General features: G+C 38.0%; 1 protein-coding gene across 4 annotated transcripts in view; it reads left to right on the plus strand.

Annotated features, from left to right (window-relative positions):
* Positions 1-25,935, plus strand: part of NCKAP5 (NCK associated protein 5) — a 998,748-nt gene that overhangs the window by 511,805 nt on the left and 461,008 nt on the right. The window contains exon 2 of one of the 4 annotated variants that reach the window (XM_058434311.1): positions 5,442-5,593. The exons of 2 other annotated variants lie outside the window; for them this stretch is intronic. In XM_058434311.1, coding sequence (XP_058290294.1) covers positions 5,591-5,593 — 3 coding nt within the window. In that variant the 5' untranslated portion in view covers positions 5,442-5,590. Of the gene's footprint in view, positions 1-5,441; positions 5,594-25,492; positions 25,585-25,935 lie in introns of those variants that run through there. One more of the 4 variants, XM_058434313.1, reaches the window with a different exon arrangement.

Here is a 25,935-nt window from a genome sequence, read left to right on the forward strand (position 1 = left end):
TGATGTGTACTATTGGACTATATTTGCCATTCCAGTCAAGCTTTTCTTTCACAGTCATTCCAACTTGCTTGTGCCTGTCACTGTCATGTTCTACTTTTTTGAAATGCTTACTTAAAAAAATCTAACATCTTTATTCAATCAATTTAAATGCTATTTACTGTATAAAGCCTTCTCTAACTACCATGAGCCTCATTGACTTTTCTTTCCTCTAAATCCTTTCAAAACTTACAGGAATATGCCAGTGGTTCTCACCAACCCTGCCTGTTGTACTTCATGATGGAATGTGTTGCTTTATGGAGTGGGACTGCCCTCCCTGTAGATCGTTCATAGGGTCTTTGTATTAGTTTCCTATTGCTGCCATAGCAAACAGTCTACATTTAGCAGCTGCAAACAACAAATATATGGCATCTCACAGTTCTGTGGGTCAACAGTCTGGGATACCTTGACTGGTTTCTCTGGTCCAGGTCTCCCAAGGCTGAAATCAAGTTTTGTTCTGCTGGACTCTTATTGCCAGGCTCTGGGAAGAATTTGCTTTCAGATTCACTCAGGTTGTTGGCAGAATCTGGTTCCCTGAAGTTGCGGAACTGAGGACCTCATTTTGTTTCAACCAGGGGCCAACCTCAGCTCCTAAAGGCCTCTCTTCAGTCCTTGATGTGGGCCTATATCTCAGAGCCAGCACTGGGCACACTGAGTCCCTCTCATGGTTGCTGCATCTCTCTGTTTGCAGCCAGAGAAATTATCTGCTTTTAAGGGCTCCTAGATTAGACTGGCCTCACCCTTACAATCCAAAACAATCTTCCTATTTTAAAGTCTGTAACCTTAATGACATCTGCAAAACCACTCTTCCCAAATTCACATTTCTAGGGATTAGGGTGTGGACAACTTTGGTAGGCTGTTGTTCCATCTACTGTAGTTCTTAAGAGCACAAGCCATGCATTGTATTTCTTCTTTATTCCCTCTCCCTTTCGCCCCTAGCACCAGTGCCCAGAAGAGCAGTAGGTTCTCTGTAACTTTAGTTGTTGAGTGATTAATTGAATGATGGGTAATCAATGAGGCATGATTTTGTGTTATTGAACCAGTGGCTAATCTAAATTATATTTGGAAAGATTGTTTTGTTAATTGAATATAAGATAGATTGAAACCACAAAATACTAGAGGTGTCTAGACTAGCAAGTAGTGGAGATAACATAGAAATGAGTTAATGGGGCCGGGCACGGTGGCTCACGCTTGTAATCCCAGCACTTTGGGAGGCCGAGGCGGGCGGATCACGAGGTCAGGAGATCGAGACCACGATGAAACCCCGTCTCTACTAAAAAAAATACAAAAAATTAGCCGGGCGTGGTGGCCGGCGCCTGTAGTCCCAGCTACTCGGAGAGGCTGAGGCAGGAGAATGGCATGAACCCGGGAGGTGGAGGTTGCAGTGAGCCGAGATCGCGCCACTGCACTCCAGCCTGGGCGACAGAGCAAGACTCCATCTCAAAAAAAAAAAAAAAAAAAAAAAAAGAAATGAGTTAATGGGTTATGTAATTCTGGGATTGTTGTGGAAATAGAGCATAGAGAAGCATCATTCTGAGGTGGGAATAGGACACCTGGATGCTACTCTTAAAGTAGGTAGCCCCTTATTTATGTGTCTGACACAAAATCTCAATTATATTTTTGAACGAGCAAGTGAATGAATACAGCACAATGGATTTTAAATCATAATTCAGAGTGAGTTTAAAAGGTGAAGCCTCCATTCTGAAGACTGAAGTGTGTATTGCTATTCATATTCTTAAAAATAAATGGAAGAAAATTTGTAATTATCTTGGATTTCCCCTAACACTCCAGAAAAAATTATCTGCAGTCAGCAGTGTGTTTTCTTCATGTTTGCCCACATTACCTGTTTCTGCAGCTGCATCCAATATACTGAGATCAAACAACACAATGACAGCAAATATACTCAGCACTTGCCTCAAATAGATTCCAGTGAAAACCTCCCTAACCAAGAGCAAACAGAAAGGAAGGACGGCATATTTTAAATTACCTAAAGGACAAGTGTCTGATTTTTGTTTGGAGCAATACTACTCTCTCTGGCTATCCATATCCTCTTTCATTTAGAAGCACATTTACCCTTTAGTTGAAATATGTTTGTATGATACAACATGCGTTGTATCATGTGGCAACCATATTACTACTACCCTCATTGTTTCATGAGGGAAAGAATTAACTAGTGGACCTGCAGTTATATGGGGTGATTGTAAGGCAAGTGGAGAATCACTTTCTCAGTTGGAAAAATACCTTAATTTATTAGATTACATGGATTTTTAAATGAAAACGTTAATTTGAGTAAGCATTCCCATTAATAGATCACATTTAATAATGGTGTTTACCACTGCTCCATAATTAACATGAAATCTTTCTCTTCTACGCAGTTTCTTTTTTATACACTATCCCAGCGTTTTTCAAAGTGAGTACCAAATGCTATACAGTATCCCAGCATTTCTCAAAGTGAGTGCCAAATGCAAAGCCACTAACATTAGAGGCACCTAAAGTGCTGATTAAATAGAGAAATTCCTGGGCATATCTAAATCTTCTGAGCTTTATTCTCTGGGAGTTTATTGTGAAAGAAAAAATACTCCTTAGAAACAAACAAAATCTCCACAAACAAAAGCGTGAAAACCATTAATCAAAACACAGGATGCATTGCTCTTTTCCTAACAAACACTCAATAAGATTAGCTAAATATAGAGCCTCCTGCCCCCTTTGAAATCTGTCAGCCCCATGCAGACGGGAATCCTTTCCTCTACGTATTAATGCCCTCTGGTAGGAACACAGTAAGTACTAGTTCTTCACAGACATGCCTTTTCATAAGTGGTGGAGATACTCACTGAAGAAGAATGTAGCAAATGCTTATTATTGTACTGTTTCAATGACTGCTTGAGGTTTGGAGGATAGAAGAAAGTAGACCACCATTTGATAGGACCTCTTGTTACCTACAGCCTGATTTGAAAGATAAGATATACATACATTCAAAAGCAATAAAATTGGTAGATTCCAGATGTGTGATATAGAAAATAGCTATTGACAGTATTTGAGGCAAAATGAAATTATTGTGGGTTGGCATTGTGGTCGGAACGGGGCAGGAGCTAGGTTCTGAGAGATGTGAGCAAAAATGAGTAGCATGCTGTTTTAAGCAAGGGACATACACAGTATGATACAGAGTTGGAGATATTCAGATTGCAAGGTACAGGTGAACAGCACCTGGAGTGGAGAGTTCATATGAGGGAATGGTAAGATTAGGTTGGGATGCTAACTTGGGACCAGCTTATGAAGGATCTTACATGCAAACCCTAAAAAATCTGGCTCATGTTCATTGGGTAATAAGAAGCTGTTGAATAGAGACAAAGTCATGATCAGAGATTTAAGATATAAGATGGATTAGAGAAAAGGGAGATTGGAGGCAAGGAAGCAGGTTAGAAGGCTAATACCCAATTATATCCAGGTCACAAATAATAGAAACAGGAAGCAGGGTTGTGGAAAAGGGAAGGGATAGATACAAGCATTGTTGTGGAAGATGAACCAATACTCAGTATGTTAGCAGTGAATCTTTGCTTGTGTGGAGCAGAGTGTTAGGGAAAGAAACTGGAATTTGGAGTCTGGAAACATTGTATATGAAAGGCATATACAATTTTTAAGATTTCATACACATTTTAATTTATTTGTTTTCTCAGCACATATTTTTGGGCCACCTGGCAGATGCCTGGAACATGCTGTGTTAGCATCTGGAGATATAGAAACAAAGTAGATATGCTTTCTGCTAAAGAGCTTCCAGAATCATAGAAAACCCAGAAAGCTGGACCAGCAATTACAAGAGGTTGAAAACTGATGCTGAGCTTATGCGTCTGGGTTCCTGGGAGGAAGTGATGCTATTAATCACAAGAGGGAACACAGCAGGTGCAGTAGGCTTAGAAAGAAAGCAGAGAAGGTGACTTTTCCCTCTAATTTAAGGTGCATTGCACCAAAGAGTAGTCCAATGGGAAATAGATGACACATCTGATAATAGGATAATTCAGCAAGGATTTACTCTACAAGGACTGTTTGCAAAGGTATAGAAATAGATGAATGACAGTGCAGAACCTGGGGAGTTTGTAGAAGTCAAACTGTCATCACCCTGTCTGAAGAGCTATATAGGTAGTAGGGAGCAGTTACTTGAACCTGGATGAATTCTTTGTATTAGTCGGGGTTCTCCGTAGAAACAGAGACAACTGGATGTGTGTGCACACACGTAGAAAAAGAGAAAGACTTATTTTGGCTCACATGATTGCAGAGGCTTGGTAAGTCCAAAATCTGCAGGGTAGTTCTGTAGGCCAGAGAACCAGGGAAGAGTTTCAGTTTGATTTTAAAGACAGTCTGTGGCAGAATTCCCTCTTCCTAGAAGGTCAGTCTTTTTCTATGAAGACCTTCAGTTGATTGGTTGAGGCCCACCCACATAATAAAGGGTGATCTGCTTTACTCAAAGTCTACAAGTCTACTGGTTTAAATGTTAATGTCATCTAAAAAATACCTGCATAGAAACATCTAGAATAATGTTTGGCCAAACATTTGGGTACTGTGGCCTAGCCAATTTGACACATAACATTAATCACCACAGTCTTATAGAGTGGGTCACCTTGAGAAGAGCACAGACTTTTGCTAGAAGTAGCTCAGTAACCTTCCAGGGAGAGAGCTGTGGCAGGGGTTCTCAAAGTGGAGTCCTGGCCACCAGCATCTGCATCACCCAGGAACTAGTTCAAGGTGCAGATTCTCAGCCCCATCCCAGCAGTACTGAATCAGAAATGCCAGGAGTGGGGCCCAGCAATCTCTGTTAACAGGCCTTCATCTGTGTGATTTTGATGTACTCTAAAGTTTAGGAACCATCCAGTCAGGTGAATAAAACTCCTCGCTCCCTGGTCCTTTCTCTGATCTCCTGTTTGAGCTCCTCCAAGGTTGGACCTCACAGGAAGCCAGAGGCAGAAAACAGCTTATTGATGATGGCACAAACATTAGCCTCCCAGGGCAGGAATCAGGGTGGGAGACGGTAGAGAAGGGTCAGGAAAAGCAAATGGAAGGTGTTCTACTCCTGCATTAGGGGATATATAGACCAGGAAGTACCTCACAAAGACATAATGGTTCAAACCTTAGAGTAGATGAAATTGCCAAAGCAGAATTTAAGAGGAAAGAAAAGTGGCCCAGGTATAGAGCCTAAGTGTGTAGTATTACAGGTTTAAGTGGTGGGTTGCATCTGTGATTTTTCTTCTAAGATTACATTATATTTTGAACTCTCACTGCTTAACTGAACTGGCTTTTTGCTGGGTCAAGACTGTAAGTCAGAGTCCTTAATTTCCCAAATAGACCACTCCCTCTGATGTATGCATGTCTGGCATATAAAGCATATGCATCCCTATTTCATCCCCAACACATAGCTTATCTACCATTGTGACGCTCATCAGAGAATTCACCCATGAATCAATTGCAGTCCAGCACTTACCAAAGTCTTCCTTGAGACATCTGGTCTTCCAGAGAGTGTGTCTAATGGGCAAGTGATTCCTCTGTGACTTGAAGTGTTATTGCCATGGTATGTTATAGAAGCAGCATGTCAAATACCTAAGCCATATTATCTCAGCCCCTTGTAGAAGTGACTTTACTGAGTTAACATTTATGTTACACCTTCAGCTCACATGGGTTGCTGTACCAGTACTAATAACAACTTAAAGAGCTTTTCTATATCATTTATTGATTGTTTAATAAAATCTTGCTGATTATGCACTCGACACCAGTGCTCACCAGAGGTGGCTTTAAGACATGGTCCCTCATTTGTGAGAGTTGTTCACATTCTCACAAATGAGGCAGAAACACAAACAGTTACATAATCACAGCATGTGATTAGAAAACAGAAGAAAGCGATGCCCATTTCATCAAGAGCCAGTTACATAATCGCAGCATGTGATTAGAAAACAGAAGAAAGAGATGCTCATTCAATCAAGAACAGTAAAAAGAAAGAGTTTCAAGAAGGAGGAACTGGCCGGGCGTGGTGGCTCACGCCTGTAATCCTAACACTTTGGGAGGCCGGGGAGGGTGGATCACCTGAGGTCAGGAGTTCGAGACCAGCCTGGCCAAAATGGCAAAACCCCGTCTCTACTAAAAATACAAAAATTAGCCAGGTGTGGTGGTTGGGCGCCTGTAATCCCAGCTACTCGGGAGGCTGAGGCAGGAGAATCACTTGAACCCTTTTGGTGGGGCGGAGGTTGTGGTGAGCTGAGATTGCTCCATTGTGTTCCAGCCTGGACCAAAGAGCAAAACTCACCATCTCAAAAAAAAAAAAGGAGGAACCGTTTGAAGTGGGCCTTGGAACTCACCAGCTAAACTAAGGTGATAGAGATGTGTTGGGAGGGGAAGGCGTTCTAGGACCAAGGAAAAGAACAGTAGGAAAGCATGGAGATATACCAGGAGCACAGTGGACACAGGAGAGAGTATTTAAAGATGGGGCTGGATTGATGGCTGAGGGCTTTATGTTGTACGCCTGGGGGTTTGGGAACTTTATTCTGAAGGTAGAAGGGGAAAACTAAGGGCTTTGTGATCCCTGGATTAACCTGAATAGATTTGAGTGAGTCAAGTTTGGTATTTTGTAACTGTTACATGAGTTTATTAAAAAAAAAAAATTAGTAGTCTTTATTTTTTAGAGAAGTTTTAAGTTCACAGAAAAATGAAGCAGAAAGTAGAGGGAGCTCTCATATTGTATTACCTACTCCACTCTCACCCCCAACACAGTTTCCCATGACCGTGATTAACATCTTGCATTAATATGGTACATTTGTTACAATGGATGAAGCAATATTGCTACACTATTATTGACTAAACTCTATCGTTTATATTAGGGTCCCTCTTGGTGTTATATAGTTCTTTGGGTTTTGACAAATGTATAAAAATGTCATATATACAGCATTATAGTAGCATACAGAATAGTTTCTGCCCTAAAAACATTTCACGTGCCATCTATCCATCCATGACCCCTAGCTCTGAACCATTGGAAATCACTGATCTTTTTAGTGTCTCTATGGTTTTAACTTTGCCAAAACTTTATGTACAATGATGCATTGCTTAATGACAGGGATACATTCTGAGAAATCTGTCATTAGGCAATTTTGTCATTGTTTGAACATCACAGAGTGTACTTACACAGACCTAGTGCTACAGCCTACTCCACTATACACCTAGGCTATGTGGTATGGCCTCATGCTCCTAGGCTGCAAACCTGTATAGCATGTTACTGTACTGAATATCATAGGCAATGGTAACACAATGGTAAGTATTTGTATATCTAAACACAAAAAGGTACAGTAAAAATTACAGTACTATAATCTCATGGGATCACTGTTGTATATGGGGTCAGTCATTGACCAAAACTTTGTTATCTGGCACATGACTATACTTGGAATCATACAGTATGTAGCTTTTTCAGACTGACTTTTTTCACTTAGCAGTATACTCAAGGTTCCTTCATGTCTTGTCATGGCTTGATAGCTCATTCCTTTATATCACTGAATAATATTTCATTGCAGGATGTATCACAGCCTGTTTATTCATTCATCTGAATGGGAGAAATTATAATTTTTCTTCAATATTCATAAATTTGCAGTTGGGAGACTTCTGCAACCAAAGACAGATTAACAAGAGAAAAACACTCAAGTTTATTAATGCATTCAGTGTACATCTCACAGGAGTAAAGTAACTTAAGGCAGTGGTTTAGAGTTTAATCTTACATAAAATCTTCAACAAAGAGCGATAGATTTTAGAAAAATTACAGGGCAAAGGAAACTAGTTCCAGGCTTCCAAAGGTGGGAAAACTGTGGCAAAGTATGCTCACATTCTTCTGGCGCCATCCCTAACTTGGTCAAGATTGTCTGCAATAAGGGGAAATTTACATTCTTTCTTTAAGTGGGATATAGGGAGAGATCAAAAGACGTTTTAAAAGTCTTTGTAATTCTTTGTTCTGCTTTAAGTAAACAGAGGGAAGGCAGAGAGCTACCCTGCATTTTACTTGTCTTCAGCTCAATAATCCTTCATATTTTGGGGAGAAATATTCTGGTTTCCTTCATATCTAATGAAGAACATCTTGATTCCTTTCAAGTTTCTGCAATTATGAATATGGCTGCCATAAACATTCATGTGCAGGTTGTTGGTTTTTGTTTTTTATTGAGATGGGATCTTATCTTACTGTTACCCAGGCTGGTCTCAAACTCCTGGCCTCAAGCGGTCCCCCCACCTCAACCTCCTGAGTAGCTACAATTACAGGTGCACACCACTGCTCCCAGCCATGTGCAGTTTTTTTGTGTGGATGTAAGTTTAGAATATATTTTGGTAAATAACTAGAATTATTATTGCTGGATCATAGGTAAGCCTATGTTTAGCTTTGTAAGAAACTTCCAAATTGTTTTCTAGTCTAGCTGTACCATTTTATACTTTCACTAGCAGTGAATGAGTTCCTGTTGCTCCAGGTCCTCATCAGCATTTGGTGTTGTCAGTGTTTTGGATTTTGGCCATTGTAATAGTGTGTTGTGGTATCTCATTGTTGTAATTTCCAGTTCCCTAGACTCTTTTCATATTTTTACTTGCCACCTGCATACCTTTGGTGAGGTGTCTTTTCAGATCTTCTGCTCACTTCTTAATGCGATTTTTTTTTATTGTTGAGTTGTAAGCATTCGTTGTATATTTTGTATACCCACCTCTTATCAAATATATCTTATGCAAAGATTTTTTCCAGTCTGTGCCTTGTCTTTTCTTTTTCTTAACAGTATTTTTCACAGAGCAGAAGTTTAAAGTTTTTCATTTTAATGAAGTCCAACTTATCGATTATTTATTTCACAGGTCGTGCTTTTGATGTTGTATCTAAAAAGTCATCACAACACTCAAGGTCACCTAGATTTTCTTCTGTTTGTAAAAAAAAAAAAAAAACTTTTTATTGAAGTATAATGTACATACAGAAAAGAATGCATATTGGTTAGCTCACTGAATTTTCACAAATTCACCTGTGAATCAGCACCCAAACCAACAAATAGAATATTACCAGTATCCTAGAATTTCCTCTCTAGGCACCAAACGAAATCCCCTTCAGTAGGCACCTAATGACATGGATCACCTTTGCCTGTTTCTCTTTAATATAAAGTAAGATCATGCAGTATATACCCTTCTCACTTCTTCTCACTCAACATTGTGAGATTCATCTATATTGTTGCATGTAGTTGTAGTTTGTTCATTGCTGTATGCTATTCCGGTGTTTGAGCATTGCGTAATCTATCTGTGTTAATAGACCTTTGGGTTGTTTCCATTTTGGGGCTCTTATGAATAATGCTGCTAGTATATGACTTTAGGTGAGCAGATGTAAATATATGGTAAACATATGCACCTAAACTGAAACTGCTGTGTTACAGGTGATGTATATATTCATCTTTAATCAGATACTCCCAGATGGTTTTCCAAAGCCGTTGCACCAATTTAAACTCCCATCAGCAAACCAATTTATTTAAAAATGTTAAAGCTTACTTTTCCCCCTAACTAATGATGCTCTAGGAAAACATGAACTAGGAGGTAAAAATGTAGATGAAGTCCTCACCAGACAGAAAGTGCTCCTTTGAAAAGACGCAAAGAAAGAGGTGGAAAAACTGTGTAAGATATGAGACTCAGCCCCAACCCAGTTAGAAATCCTGGAGGTAAAGAACACCTTATATTAGTTCCCCCTTATCTTCAGTATGTATGCTCCATTCAGACCCCCAGTGGATGCCAGAAACTGTGGACTGGTCTGGACCCTAGATACACTTTGCTTGTTTTATCTGATAACCCAGACAACAACTTAGTGACTGACAGGCGGGTATCTGCTATAGTATAGATACACTAGGTTCACATCCTGGGTGAGACAGAGCTAGACTGTGCATGATTTCATCATGCTGTTCAGAAAGGTGTGCAATTTAAAAATTATGAATTGTTTATTTCTGGAATTTTCCATTTTATATTTGGACCACAGTTGACTTGAGTAACTGAAATCATAGGTAAGGGGATACTGCAGTATTGAATATACTTGCCCCCTTAAGTACTTGAAGAAATCCTGTTGTTTCTGTTATTAAGCTAGCAGTTTGTAATCACCCTTCCTCTCAAGGCTATCAGTGAATAAACAATTGATTGGAGGATTGTGTTAAAGACTGACATCCATCTGGAGGTGAGGGTGGGGCAAGAATGGAGTGGAGATAGCAAATGCTCAGTCATTGGTTTGAAAGAATGTTAACATAGAACAGTTAATTTATACTTTGAACAACAGAGACACAACATAGAATGATTTACAACAATAGTCCCCCTTAAGCAGGGAGCATGGACTAGATTTTAAGTATCTTCAGGACAGGAAACTTGTCTTATTCTGAATTGAATGGCAATACCTGTTGAGTGTCTGGCAAGAAGTAATTACTAAATAGTTAATGAATGAATAATTAGAGCAGTGTGATGTATTAGGATTAAGAAAACAAATCACCTTTTCAGCAGGGACATAATCAAGGAACATATGTAGAAGAAAAATTTGGGGCATCGTTGTAGTAAAGAGTTAGATAAGAGTCATTAATTGGTCCAAGATGGGTATTTGTTGCCTGCATGTTATGTGCAATTTGACAAGCAAATGAGAGGCTCTCAGTAGAGAAGACCTGTTTGTGTGGTGGGGTGGGGTGGGGATGGGAGTGGTACTTCGTGTGGGGGAGTATGGAGCCAACATAGAGCACCAGTAAGATCAGTCCATGCTTTGCCTGAGCGTAACATTAACTAAACCTATTATGTAGCTTTACATCTGATTTTGGATATACCGGTTTTAAAGAGAATGTAAAAATATAGAGAAATATGGCAAAAGTGATCAAAAATGGATGACAAATGACACAAATACATCATACTTCTTATCATACTCAAGTGAGATGTTAAAAGCTTCTATGTATGTGACAGGTAAAGTGTCTGTTAACAGAAGGCTAATGGTTGGCTTAATTATTTTTTCCTGGAATAAAGCCCTTTTATGAAGAGTTTAGAGATGAACAGTTTCTTAGATTCATAGAAGCCTAAATAATAAGACAAGGAATTAAGACACAAAACATTTTTATCAAACGTAAGGAAAACCTTTTTGATTACCAGGATGATACATTGCTGAAATAACAGGGAAACTAGGTATTTTTGTCTGGAGACCATCAAGAAATGAGAAGACAATGATCAATTCTGAGCAATTGTTATGGACTGAATGTTCGTGTCCTCCCAAAATTCAAATGTTGAAACTCTAATTTCCAATGTGGGGGTATTTGGATATTGGGTCTTTGAGAGGCAATTAGGTCATGAGGGTGGAGCTCTTATGATAGGATTAACATGACTTTATCAGAAGAGACTTCAGAGAGCTTGCTTGCTCTGTCTCTACCACATGGAGATACAGTGGGCAGGTGTCCATCTGTAAACCAGGAAGAGAGCCCTCACTAGGAACTGAATGGACTGGCAAGTTGATCTTGGAATTCCCAAACTCCAAAACTGTGAGAAATAAATTTCTGTTCTTTAAGTCACCCAGTCTGCGGGATTTTTGTTATAGTAGCCCATACTAAGACAGCAATTGAAGCACTTCCCTCCTTAAGAGAGACCTGGGTAAGATGGTCACTCTGATGCCCAAATGCCATTTCACTTTAAGAAAAGCAAAAGTAATGTAAAAATTGAACATTAAGAGTGTGAAATGTATAAGTTGAATCGAAGATATGCTGACAACGTTTAATTAAATAACAAACTCTTTAAAGGCACTAAAGGAAGAATTTTAGAGTATGTCGGCTTCATTTGCATAAGCACTGCAATGTGAAGCTGTACCGTATACTGGCTTTCAGATCAGTTATCAGCCAATAAAAGCTGATACGATACAGTGGAAATGGCTTCCATATTGCCCATAACCCTATAAACCATTGGCTTTTGCTGGCAACTGAGGCTTCTCTGCAAACTCCAGAATACGACTTTCAGAGGCAAATTCTATCAGCCTGATAGCATTTTCTAGTTTTATTTGATCTTGAAAAACATTTCATTATGTTTAATTTAGGGAAATGAGATTTCTTTAATTACTATCAGTAGCAGCTATTAGAGGCTCAATTACATTTGCAAATTTATTTTTAAAAGCTTTATGGTTTTCAGATAAAAATTTCAAGATCTAACTGCATCCATTAAAAGTTACTGTTCTTCCCTTTGGTACCCATGCTTCCAAGAGAGAAGGTATGTTTTATAATAAAATAAATAATGCCAGAAGCTGAGGATTTGCCTAAATGGGACTTAGAGTCACTCATTTGGAAAGATTAGATACTTTATTAAATAAATTGGCTCATCAAATATGTTTGTAGATTCCTATTCTTTGGGGTTTCACATACACTAAACTCTTCCGTGCGAAAGGTCAGGATGTACCCATGGGGAAGAGGCCGCTTATTAGCTGGGAATGTAGATGTTGCTCATCCGTATGCTTACCTAGCCTTGGTTATAGACCTACCGTGAGTTATATATCACCACTGCTATGTCTAGAGCAGTGTCTCCATGAAAGATTGTAAGGTGGGGTCCACATAACCTCTAATTTATTAGTCTCTTCAACACTATCAGTGATTTTAGAGGTGACTCCAATTTTATATGTTCTGGAGCTTATTCATATCATTCAACAATTATTAGCGATATGAAAGCCCTTCCCAGACTGGATGTTGCTGTTTTGCTCACTCACAGTAGCATTAATAGGTTATTTTTCCTCTTCTAAAGAGATAAATGGAATAATTTACCTATTGAAGTCCAGAGAACATTAGCACCTACGATGAGGTGCCCGTGACAGGTCTTTAGCCTTCTCACTATGATCAGAATGCCTTTCATCTGTGGCACATAGAGGAGCACCCTGTGCTTAGTAGGTATTAATATTTAGTAAACACTGGTTGATGTGATTAGTTCAACACTCTTCAAATCAGAAGCAGCTGTTTACAACTACAACCAGAATAGTGTTTGTCCGTCCACTTGGTGGCAATTTTGAGCTATTGCATAGAAGTGCTATCTTGGATCAAAAAATAGAAAGTGTTTTTGTGAAAAACTTTGGGGTCTGTTCATTGAATTGCATCACTATAATACAAAACCACCTCTGTTGACAGGAAATATCACCCGCTAATAAAAATTGTAAATGCCTTTGTTGCTGTTTGTCATGGATATATACATGCAAGGTTTAAGTGATTTAAACAATTGTTTCTTGAGTTCTTTTTTTGCTAATAAACATGAAGGTGAGAACATGCCTTAGCTTGTTTAAGGTGTATGCACGTGAGGGCTTTTCTCTTTATTGTATTTGGAAGTGTTTGCTTTTATTATTCTCAACTTGCTTTAGCTTTTATCCAGACCACTAAATGCCTACTGATGGAATATAGGGTTATATGCCTTAAGAATTTGGTGTTTGTGTGGATTAGTATTGGAGGGAGAGTTATACTTGGTGCATGTTGGTGGCAACCTGATGTATGGTTGGCTGCTTGCCCCTCGCATTCACCATGGATTCTCACTGGAAAGTTGTATTAAGAGAGTGAACCATGTGATGAACAAATAATTTGAAGGCAAATGCTTATAAAAGCGACTCACAGTTTACAGTGTATAAAATAAAAGTCGCAGATTAAAAAATGCCTTGCATTTGGGGTCTAAAAGTACAACAGCATTTTTTTAAGGTAGTAGGGCTATTTAAAATTGTTTTAGAAGAGTAGTCACATGAAACACAGAGTCATCATTTACATGTTATGCCACCCCTTCCCTCCCATTTTATCTAGATGTTGCTTTTTAATAACTTCATCACAAGCGAAGATGTAAATATGAACAGGAGCAGTATGGTTGCAGAAACAATAATAAAGGATAAAGGCATATTGTTATTCTCAGAAAGCTTACGATTCAATAGCTGTCTAATTTAATAAAGTCTTGTTACAGTGGAATGATTCAGCTGTGAGAAGCTTGTAAAAATTGTAATAAGCACTGGAGTCAATGCAGTCTTTTTTAATTCTTGGGGGTGGTAGTTTTTCATGCTGTCCACTCTCAGGAAAGCTGCAATGTGCTGCAGAGTTGTTTGTCAATGCCTGGGCTTATTTTTGTAAGAAAGTATTGATTACAGAGTGAAAAACATTTAGTTTAACAGCAGTCAATGTGTAACAGACAAAAGGACGTCGGAAGTTTTGAAGTCTTTAAAATATGAACTAAATGCACAATCTGGAGAGTTAAGTTGTTGGTAAAAGTTACCACACAAGGGTACACAAATTTTAGATTACAAACTTACTACTCTTCCCCTCCTAGGCCAGCTCAAATATTGGGAGGTAGAAGACTTAATGATTGATTGTGCAGGAAAGTTAACTTATTTATTTATTTTATTTTACTTTAAGTTCTGGGATACATGTGCAGAACATGCAAGTTTGTTACATAGGTATACATGCACCATGATGGTTTGCTGCACCCATCAATCCATCATCTAGGTTTTAAGCCCCGCATGCATTAGGTGTTTGTCCTAATGCTCTCCCTCCTCTTAACCCCTATTTCCCGACAGGCCCCAGTATGTGATTTTCCCCTCCCTGTGTCCATGTGTTCTCATTGGAAAATTAACTTATTTATTAAATAGCACATAGTAAACATAAAACTTTTGGTAGAGAGAGGGAGATTTTTTTTTTCTGCTACAACCTGTATAATCTATGTACTACAGAGCCTTACTGTATATTCCAACTTGTTTTTATAAATTAATTTAAATAATAAAATTGAAATTTTATTTCGCATCTGAGAAAATAGAAAAGCATTTAAAGGTGTTAGCATCTGTCAACATTAAATCTCATAAGCTCTCAAAGTATTAGAAAAGAACAAAATATTAATCTGTATGGCTAAATTATCATCTACCTGTATGTATATTATGACTAGTATTCAAAATTATCTAATGTTGAGATTAGTTTGACATAAAATGTAGACCGTTTGTAAGCTGTCAAATTAAAGTAACTTGTATCATCTCTAACAACGCTAGCACAGCAGCACGTGACTGCAGAGCCTCTGCTCTCCCTCCAGTGGAAGGAACTCTGTTCCTAATTGAGCATAAGAAGACACATTGGCTAATGGCTCAACACTGAAGGGTAAAATGTAATTCTGTGTATAACACAACCCAGGTGCCTCTGTACAGAGATATAATCACACAGGGATAGATAAAAGATTTGTTCCTAGCACACTGACAAGCACAAATATTACATGATTTTCAGCACTGCTGAAAGTTCATCCTTTCTAGAAAACACAAACTTAATTTTTTCATTTTCGACGGTAACTACAGTTTCATTAAGTTTCAGGGAAGACGTTTCAAATTGTTTTTGTTTCTTAAGAGTAAGAAGACAGTTCTGCAACCCCATGGCTTCTAGAGAGTTTATGCATTTTGGAGAAAGGGAATGTCACCTCCTGGAAAATGAATGATTAGAATTGATTATTTTTTTGTTATAGCTGGTAATCTTGATTAGGAGTCCACAAACTATGGCTGAGCTATTTCCCTCCGTACCTATTTTTGTAATAGTTTTTTTGGAATACATCCACACGCATTAGTCTATGTATTATCTATACCGGCTTTCGTGCTACCAGGGCAGAACTGAGTCATTACAACAGAGACTGTGTGGCACATCAAGCCTAAAATGTTTGCCCTCTGGTTCCTTATAAAAAAATTTGCCAACCCCTGCTCTAGATAATTCATACTTTACTAGCTAATTGTTGAATATGTGATAATCTTGGCCTAGCAAGATTATAATATTTTTAATGGCAAAGACCATCTCTGTCTATTTTTCAGACCATCTCTTGGATCTCTTCTGTACCCTACAATCTCTAACAAGGTCCTGGAAAGGGAGAGGCTTAAATACATCAGTTGGTTTGCTGGTTGCGATGAAAGTTCACTAGACCAGGAAAGAAACTCCTTTGTACCAGTAAAGAGAGGCAGTCAAGCCCTAGGTTCCTGGAATCAGATTGCATGGGCTCAAACCTTGACTCTGCTATTTGTTTACTGTGGCCTTAGCCTAATAATCTTAAAAAAAAAAATCTGATTGGGAATAGTGCCAACTGTCTAGTATCGTTGCAAGGGTTCAGTGGCAGCTATGTGAAAAGGGCTTAGAACACTCAGCCAGGGTTCATCATTATCATTCTTATTTGTGATGCTGGGAAGAGTCTTTCTTTTTCTCTCTCTCTCTTATTTTCCTTCACTTTATTTGTCCTGGAATTACTTTTGTGACTTCTCTGTGAATAAGGAGGTGCACTTTAATTGTACATACATGTTTCCTTGTCTTATGTATCATCATTAGGGCTGCTGGCACTAGCTGCAGTTCAGATTTAATGCCAGTGGCCACAATCTTATGAAGACATGGATCCTTTTTCCATAAATAAATAAGGCCACAGACTTCTGTGTTATAGCAGTTGTGTTTTTATTTATTCAATACCTGTCAATACATCGTGTTCAGTACACTGAACCCTTTGTAATTTGTGGATGCTTTGCAGTTCTTCCTGGCCTAAGAGGTGGAGAGCCTCTGTTGTACGTATTTGCATGTGGATGAGTTATAACCTGTGTAATGGCACACTTCTATAATGACACACCTTTTCTGATTGACAGTGGTACTAAGATGGCAGGTAACTCTCACTAATTGGAACCATTTTCTTTGTGCATGTTGAATCTGATTCTTTGGTCATAAATTGTGAGAGTCTTAGCCTATATAAAAATGTACATTTGTGGAGCAATGTACATAACATTCAAGGCCTGGTTAAAAAAAACACGTTGTTTTTAATATTTTTGTCTTCTGAAGAAGAAGGCAAAATTTTCTAGAAGGGCTTTCAAGATACTAATATAAAAAGGATGAAAATGTTTTATGATCTTGCCAATCACTTTTCCATCCTCATGCAGTGGTTTAATTTTGAGCTTATAAAAAGATCTATATTGCAGAGGAAAGTAGTTTATATGAAAGTTTTACATATAAATCTAACTGGTCCAAATGCAAAACTCTGCCAAATTCTTGAAAATTTACTCTATTGTTGACTGCCTGGAAAGGGAGATTTCGGAGGATCTTTGAATCTTCTCTGTCCACAGCGACAAAGACTTATGGTGAGCTGGATCACCCTGGACAAATTGGTATCTTTTAGGACCTCAGTTGGACTTAGTGGCCTCAAGCACCCTTCCAGGTCTACAAACTTTCATTTCCCTTTGATCATAAGACCTCTAGAAAGGGGCAGATATTAATGTGTCCATGTGGAAAAATAGCTCTTGCTGTGTTCAGTCAAGTCTGACAAGGCCTTCCAGGAGAGACCACTTCTGAATGAGAAAGGGCTAAACATTGCCAGGAGTGGAAACTGAGGAGAGACCAGGAGATTACAAAAAGGGCACCTGAGAACACAATTTCTGACACTCATATAAAGTGCATACAAAAGACCTACAGTCATGATGTAAGTGTTTCTTCTGTGAGCTTTTCTATACCCAACAACGGGCCAGGCAGGTATTCTATTATTAATAGTAGTAATTGTAGCTACATTGGCCTATCTTTTGTGAGTAGTATTTAGACCATGTGAAGCCGTGTTTTCCATTTGCTTCCTCTGGTGACTGTGCCGATCATTGAGAAAGTGAGATTATCTGTTGTGATGTTCTCCACTGATGTGGTTAACCAAGGGTTAAGTGTACTTTCAAAAGAGGCCCTCTGATTGTCTTTTAAGAGTATATGTTTTCCCCTTCTGTAGATTAACTGCACTCACTCAGCTCGTTTATAGGTCTTTAATGATTTCCTCATAAAAATGACATTTCTGTTTAACCTTACCTCCCAGAAATAACACAAACTCTAATTCTTTAATATGCGGTGCTTTCAATTTCTTCTAACTTTGGTAATTGTATGAAATAAAATACTAAAGCATTGAACCAAAGCTTGTGATTAGTTCCACATTGATTTTTTAAATATTCTAGCTGACCTTTTAACAGCATGATAAAATGTAAAAGTTTGCATTTGCTAACAAGGATAAGGGAAGCTGCCAAAAGTCCTGTTTTAAAATTTTTAGGTTTCTCATATAGTCTAGGATGAAATAATGGAAGCTGGCTATGTAAAAACCAACCCAGTTGTTCTCAAGTCTTTGTTTAAAGAACTATTCTTGTTTAAAGAAACTTTCCACAATAAAATGGGAAGTGTGAAGGCATTCCTAGTATGTTCTCCAAATGAATAAAAAGTAGTTGTAAGAAATTAATCATTACTGAGGTCCTCTCTGGCAGATTTGAAACAAAAGCTTCTGTAGTACCTTGTACAGTTGGTTGTTGACATTATAATTATTCTCCTACTTTAAAAGAGTGCATAATTATAGCGAATGCTCTAATTTCCAATACACATAATTATATCCATTCACTGAAGGAAGGAATTTAAGGATTCCAACTACAGGATAAAAAGGATTCTTAGTCTGAATAGAGTTTTGTTTTTTTTTTCCCTTTCCACAATTCTATAAAATCTAGTAGTGTGAACAAAAAGAACAGTACAATGTACTATCCTTAAAAATAGAATTACAAATGGCTTTGTTTGGAAGCTCCTGCAAATCCTCTCAGAAATTAAATTTTTGACCTAATAGTTATTGAGCAAAAGCGAGTCATCAGTTAAGAGATTTGAATATGAAGTTGGGATTGCAATCCCTGGGCTGTTGGGAGAAGGCAATGGTAAGGGAAAGATGACGACAGAGTGAAATGTATCTGTGGAGTTTCTAAACCAGAGAAAATCTCATCACATTATCCTCAGTCAGGATTAAGACTAAAAGCTGTTACTGACAGAAACTTTATAAACCTAGAGCTAGCTGCCCACTAAGGTCGTGGGAGGTCAAGAGGATTCATGTGGAGCTTAACTCAACAAGTATGTATTGAACATTCTGGAAAGCTCAGCAATATGCTAATATTCTGTGGGATTTTGTGACTGTGTTTGAGGCCTAATCCCTGCCTAAAGAAAAGTGTGCTCTTTGAAGAGATGGAATAATATATTATTGATTATAATATACATTAAAATTAATATATAATAATATATGATTTTATATCTAATTTGTTATTTATTCATATTAATGTTAATATAATTTATTCATATTAATGTTAATATAATTTATTCATATTAATGTTAATATAATTTATTATATTAGCAAGCTTACTTATATATAATATATTATGCATATCATTATATAATGATTAATATGTCATATGTATGTGAAACAGGAAAGACTGTGGCATTATATGTTCTGTAAAAAGCTAAGTTATAAAGCAAGAGCACACGTATGTGGGATAAACCATAAATTAGACGGGCAGTGAAGTAAGAGAGACATCAGAGTTGAGGCAGAGCAGGTGTTAACCTTCATAGTAAATATAGCTACAAGTTCAAGACTAGAGCATAGATGGGAGGATGAAAAATCTTGGAATCCTCCATAACAAAGAACAATGAGAGAAATGTAGAGACCAAAAGTTTGAAATGAAAATGAAACTAGCCAGAGAATTCATTTGTTCTTCACCGATTGTTGTGGAGTACAGACAGAAAAGGAACAGAGTGGGGGGTAAAATGGGGCATAGATCTGTAGCCACTCTGAAAATGCATGTGTGATTCAGGGTAGAGAACTGGAAGCAAAAGTTGCTACAACAAAAACAAAAAACCTGAAATGCTGTGTCTTCTTTGCATAGAACATACTGTCTCCACAGAAAAGGAAACAATGTTTAAGACTTCAGTCAAGTATGAAGGCATTTAATAAAATCGACTTCTGAAAACTTTCAAGGAGATAGAATAATAAGTAGCTACTGTTAATTGTGATCAATTAACATGACAACAGAGAAAGATCTGTGACCAGGGGAGAAGAATGAGTCATTGACTTTTTATAAAAGGACCCACTGGTTGAGTAAATAAAGCTCTTTTCTAAGTCAAGCTGAGAACTGAGCCTTTTGACTAAATAAACTCAAGGAAAAGATTCCGGTGGGGGAAAGAGAGTCTGAATTAGGCAGTTGACTATTGATAACAAGCTTACTACCTACCTGGGTTGTTACTCAATGTCTTGCTTTCCTTGGTCAGCCCCTGTAAACATCAGATATTCAAAGGCTTGAGAGGAATTAGTTTTCTGAGAAGCTTGTAGAAGTCACAAAGCCAGTGAGGCAGAAAACCCTGTGGAAAGGCCTTTTCCAACCTGAGGAACCATTGCTAATGAATGACAGTAAGGAAATTGTTCCTTTTACAGTAGTATCTCACTTCTAGAGTCCACTCTGAGGAAGAATTATTTATCATCCTTTAGATTTCGATTAAACATCATTTAGATTTTGTCATTCTCCTCAAAATCTACTGATACTCCCAATCATTTCAGAATCAAATTAAAACCACTGCCTTTGGTGTGTCTATTTTATCACTCCTCTTCCTAATTGTGTAATGTCCAATATCATTGTTTTAACATTGCCTGGCTCTCTTTAACCCAAAAACTGTGCCCTTTGCCTCTTAAATCTTCACCCACTAATTATCCCAAACAAGGATGCCAGTCACCTTCATCAATATTAAATGAAACTTATACTTTCACTAACCCCCAAAATATGTGTATACACACACCCCACTTGTAGACATTGTATTTAATCTCTTTATGCCACTAATGTTATTTGTAATTGCTTATGCTTTTCCTGATATGGTTGTGGCTAATTTCATCGCTGTATAGAATGTGATAGTTGGAAGGGACCTTAGCATTAGTGTTAATTTAGAATCTTCCACATGGAGGGAACCTTCCAATGATTAGAAGAGACACAAGAGGGAAACACAGGTTTTCTTGTTTACAGGCCCTGGGGATACGTGATACATCTGAGGGCCACACATATGGAGGTCTAGGAGCACATGTAGAAAGAGATCCATGAGTCAATGCCTTTACTGGCATCCAGGGTGTTATCCAAACAAGTTTCCTATGGGGAATGTTAATTGGTGAGTTTAAAGCAACAGGTGTGAGTTCCAGGTGGTCACACTGTGACCGAGGGTTAGTCACTGTGGCATATCTGCACAGCTCATGCAGAGGGTAGGAGCAGGAGGGCCAGTCAAGCAGGCTGTGTCTAGCTGACCCATAGCGAGCAGCTGTGTAATGCAGGTATCTGAATTGAACACATTGAGGAACTAGGAGTGTGAGTTAGGCATAGAACTGGAAAGTCTGCCAAGGATGACTGAACCCTTCTTCTGGTATGAGAGAATCCAACTTATATTTAAAATGGAGGCCAAGGCAACATAAAATTATAAGAACTTACTATAGCAGTTTAGAAGTAGGTCTGGAGACAATAAGTATATTTCCCAAGGTCACTTAGCAAGTTAATGGGAAGACAGAAACTCTAGCCCAGTCTGTTAGCCTCATGCCTTCTCCACTGTAGGAATCATGATGTGAAAATGACACTTAGACTGATGAAAAATGTGAGAAGTTGATCAATATATAAATTTTCATCCTATTTTTTTCTGCTGTAGGATGATATTAAAAGCAAAACTGTATTACTTTGTATTGTGAATACAGTGTTACCATTTTATTATTCATTTGTAGCCCTAGTTGATAAATGATAAAAACCATTGACTATGCAATAAACAACTTACTTTCTCTGGGTAGGATCCCAAAATTTATTGTAATTTTTTCCACCATGACTTTACAATGCATATCAATCTCCATGTGCCAGACCTTTGTGGGATATAATGAGGTTTCTCTTCGAATAATCGAATCAGTCTTTTATTCTTTAATTCATAGTGCGCCTCCCCCTTTTCTTTCTCCTTTTCTTCCTTTTTGCCTTTGTTAGATGCCTATGCACACCACAGTACCAAGCATTATCAGTACCAGCTCATACTCCTTTCCTTATTTGGAAAGAGGACTAACTTTCTAGCTCATTATGGACACCCCTTCCCCTTTCCCTCCACTTTCTTTTATGTTTCCACCCTATCTAAAAAAAGTTAAATGTTTAGCCAACCGATATTAGATTGTACCACCCGACCTCAGCCAATGGGGAAAGGGTACAGGGGCAGGACTTGCGTCAGGAATAAAGGCTCTCCTGCCCCTTTGTTCAGGTGTGTTCTCATGGCAACTGGCCAAGGAGGCACCCCTCTGTGCAGAAGTAAAATTGCTTTGCTAAGAATCCTTTGTTCGAGGGTTCAATTTCCTTAGGATTTTGAGCGGTATTCCTAACACCTTCATTTTATCTTGCTTTTCTTCATAACCCACCCTGGAAAAACTCCTATCATCAAGTTCACATCTATCCCTTTGCTGAGTAATAAGCACATATATAATCTTTGTCTAAGAAAATTTAGTCATATGGGGTGCTTCACCTGTGCCATTTCTGTTACAGAGCTCCTGTCTAGCATTGAGGACATTTTTAAGATCCATCCAAGTGCCCATCTGTCTTACTTGCCCTTGAAATTTCTACTCTCTACCCCACCCTTCTCCTCTTCTGTATTTCTTTATCTCACCCTTTCTCCATTCTTTTCCAAAACACACACACACACACACACGCACACACACACAAGAAAAAAACCAAGTTCTGTATCTTTTTTTAGTTAGAATAAAAGCTTTGTCTCTCTTGGGTGATGTTATCAGCACTGCAGATATATACTTGGCTGTTTCTATCCTTGCATCTCAAAATCTGATTCTGATTCTTCTGTTACAGCCAAGAGTATGGGTTTTTAAAAAATCAATTCTCAAGTTCCTTATCTGTTTCTCTGCTTCTAGGATGACCAAATCTTTCATAACTAATGGGGATATTGAACTCAGAGAGCTTTATGGTGAAACTATATTGCAATATGTGTGCAAAACAAAAACAAGGCTACAATTAGATGTAATAACTATAGCTTAATTTAGATCCATTTCATGCTGGCTTGACAGAGTTGGTTAATAGAGTTTTCCCATTAAAAACTAGTTTTCATGAAGACATTAATTTTTCTGCTGATGTGTTTGGCTTATGGACTTCTGAAGAAAAAACACAGGTGTCAGTTTAGATTCTCAATAGGTAGGGAGAGAATTGAAAAGATTGTTCTGGGTCTCCGTGTAATTCTTAAGATGTTTGAGTACACATTGGACGTTGGTTGATGAATACGTGGAGTTACCTGTCACATTTTCTAGTGGGTAGCTTGCTTCTCAGATTCCACATTTCTCGAATGAGCTCATACGTTTTTCTATCAATATACAGGAATATCATTGAATCCCTTTGTCCTTCCCTAATGGCCTCTATTCATTTCTTACCTTAAGATCCTCTTATTATCCAAGAGTACTAATGTTTTCCCCATGATTCTTTGATCATAAAGTCTGACTCAATTCGAATATTATCACTTGGACACATTTCAGGAAATCTTTTGAAACAGACATATAGCGTTTACTTCTCAATTATCATATATCTTCAGACATCAAGCCAGCACAGGACACCTGAGATGAGCTGGTACCTCATGACACTCAACGAGGCAGGACTCACGCAGGGCTTGGAGCCTATGTGGGAAGTGCCTCTTGTTATGCCTAATATGTTTCGTCGAATATATGCCACATAAGGTGGTGCTAGAATTTCCAAGCCAAATAAATTCCTCTTTCTTTTTCATATTCTTTGAATCGTCTTTAACTCTGGCAGTATTATCACCCACTGATATAATGAGAATCACCAACTATAATTAGACCTAGAGTAGAGGTATTTATTGGCTTTCCATATTTGAATCAAGTGTTAATGTTTTAATTTCATTCTGAAGTTTTCTCATACCGTACACCAAGCCATCTGTTTGAAATCATACTAGGAAATGAGAATAAAAAATAATGTATTTTAGGGAAGGCCAAACACAGGGTTATATATATTCTAGATGGCATTAGTCATTAAGTTATCCTCTACATTCTTACATCAAAATCATATTTAAAATGTGTTTTCTTTCAAGATTAATGTATGATCTGCTTAGACACACATTTTTGAACTTTTTGAAATATCTATGATTATCTTTAATATGTAATGGTTATTAAAGACAAATGTTATACAGAGTTTATCAAAAGTAGCTGAAGTATATTAGATAATATAAGCTGTATAATTTTAGCTAGCCATATTTTATTTTTATATGGGACTTTTGAGTTTTTGAAGTGCCTTACCGTACATTATTTCATTTATTATTCACAATGATACTATGAAATTGGCTTGGATGAGTTCACCGTCCCCAGTATACAGAGGAAACTGGCTTAAAGCAGTTAGGTTTTAAGTTAAGTGGCTTGTTCAAAACCACTTCTCTAGTAAATGGTGTGGTACAGACTAAAAGCTGATAGCATTATTTAATTTGTTATATTTATTTTAAATATTTAAATATTTATATAAATGTTTTCCCATTCTGTAATTTAGCGTCTTAGTTCTTTCTCCATACTGTAGTCAGAATGAACTTTGCCAAATCTTAAATCATCTTCCTCACTTGATTAAACCCTCGGTAATGAGTCATCATTTTACCTAGGCTACAGTCCCAAATCTGTCATGTCATGTTCATGGTCCTATGTGGTCTAGCCCTTATTCTTTTTCACCTGCATCCCATGCCACTCCTGTCCCCTGGCTCACCAGCTTCCAGCCACACTGGGCTTCTCTTCCTCCCTCCCTACACGACAAAGGGCTTCGCACTTGCCACTCCCTCTGCCTGGAGTGCTGGTCCCCTCACTTCACCTGGTAGCACCTGGTCATCACAGAGATCTCAGTTTCAATGTTACTTTCTCAGAGAAGCCTTCCCGTTACCCACCAAACAAAATCAGTTTCCGTCACTTTGATCTTTCAGCAAACTCTTAATTAATAATCAATTTATACTGCTGTATTTATCTGTGTGATGTTTATTTAGCACCGGCCCTCTCCATTAGTCTGTAAGTCTAATGAAGCCAGGAACCATGTCCATTTGACTTGTTGTTGGTTTCCATCTCTAGTTCAGTGTTTGGCACATAGCAGCTACTCAATAAACATTTGTGGGCCAAGTAAGTAAACGAGTCCATGTTGGAGGTACATAGCTTCTTTTACATGCACAGTTCTCTATTAAATTAGGGAATAATCAGCATCTATATAGATTTTTCTTCATTTCCTCGGAACATGCATGTAGAAAGGACCTTTTGATACTTTAATGATTTAAGCAAGTTTTACAAAATTATCAGGAGAAAAGTTCAGAAACGTAGATTACCCAGGGAGATGGAGCAGTCTCCTGCATTTGACGTCTAATCAGAGAATGTCTCAGTTAAGTTTGAGCTCTGTTGCTATGTGTATGCTATGAGGTATAGACAAGATCATTCTGCAGAACCATAGAGGAAATACCTGTCTTTCTCTTTGTATGTTTGATTCTTTGTCTAGAACTTAACTCTGCTCATGTCCAAATGGGAAAAGTACTTTGGAATTCCACGCTTGATTTGGACTTCTTTTTCTCCACCATGATGTCCAGTCATCTCTGGTGTAACATGTGTGTCCCTGAAAATTACTGCACTGTGTGAAACCACACATTGGAAACCACAAAGCTTTTGGGGGAAACAGGACTATGGGAACAATACTCGAAACTTTGTCAGTGACACACTAAAAACAAAAAGGTAGGAACCTAATACAATTGGTAGCCATGTGTTCAATGGTTAAAAAAATACATAAATACTACAATAAATATGGTGCTTTGCCTTGAAAGAGTTTTTTGTGGAAGTGAGTATCAACAGGGATGCAGTTCAGAAGTTACTGTGAAGTGGTGGAAGGAACACTGTCTGAAACTGGAGGGGAAGTTGTAACACCACATGTGGATGGTTGTGGCTCATAATGCACATGATGAACTGAGATCTGTTTGAAATATGTGTATTTTGTGTGTTTTGATGCATTTCAGCTGGGTGCAGTTTTCTGTGTTCCCCTAATTTTTCTCATGAATGAAATCAGGCAGTTAGCAAACCTAAGATTTG

The sequence above is a fragment of the Hylobates moloch genome, unplaced genomic scaffold, assembly GCF_009828535.3.
Source record: "Hylobates moloch isolate HMO894 unplaced genomic scaffold, HMol_V3 SCAFFOLD_24, whole genome shotgun sequence".
Lineage (NCBI taxonomy): Eukaryota > Metazoa > Chordata > Mammalia > Primates > Hylobatidae > Hylobates > Hylobates moloch.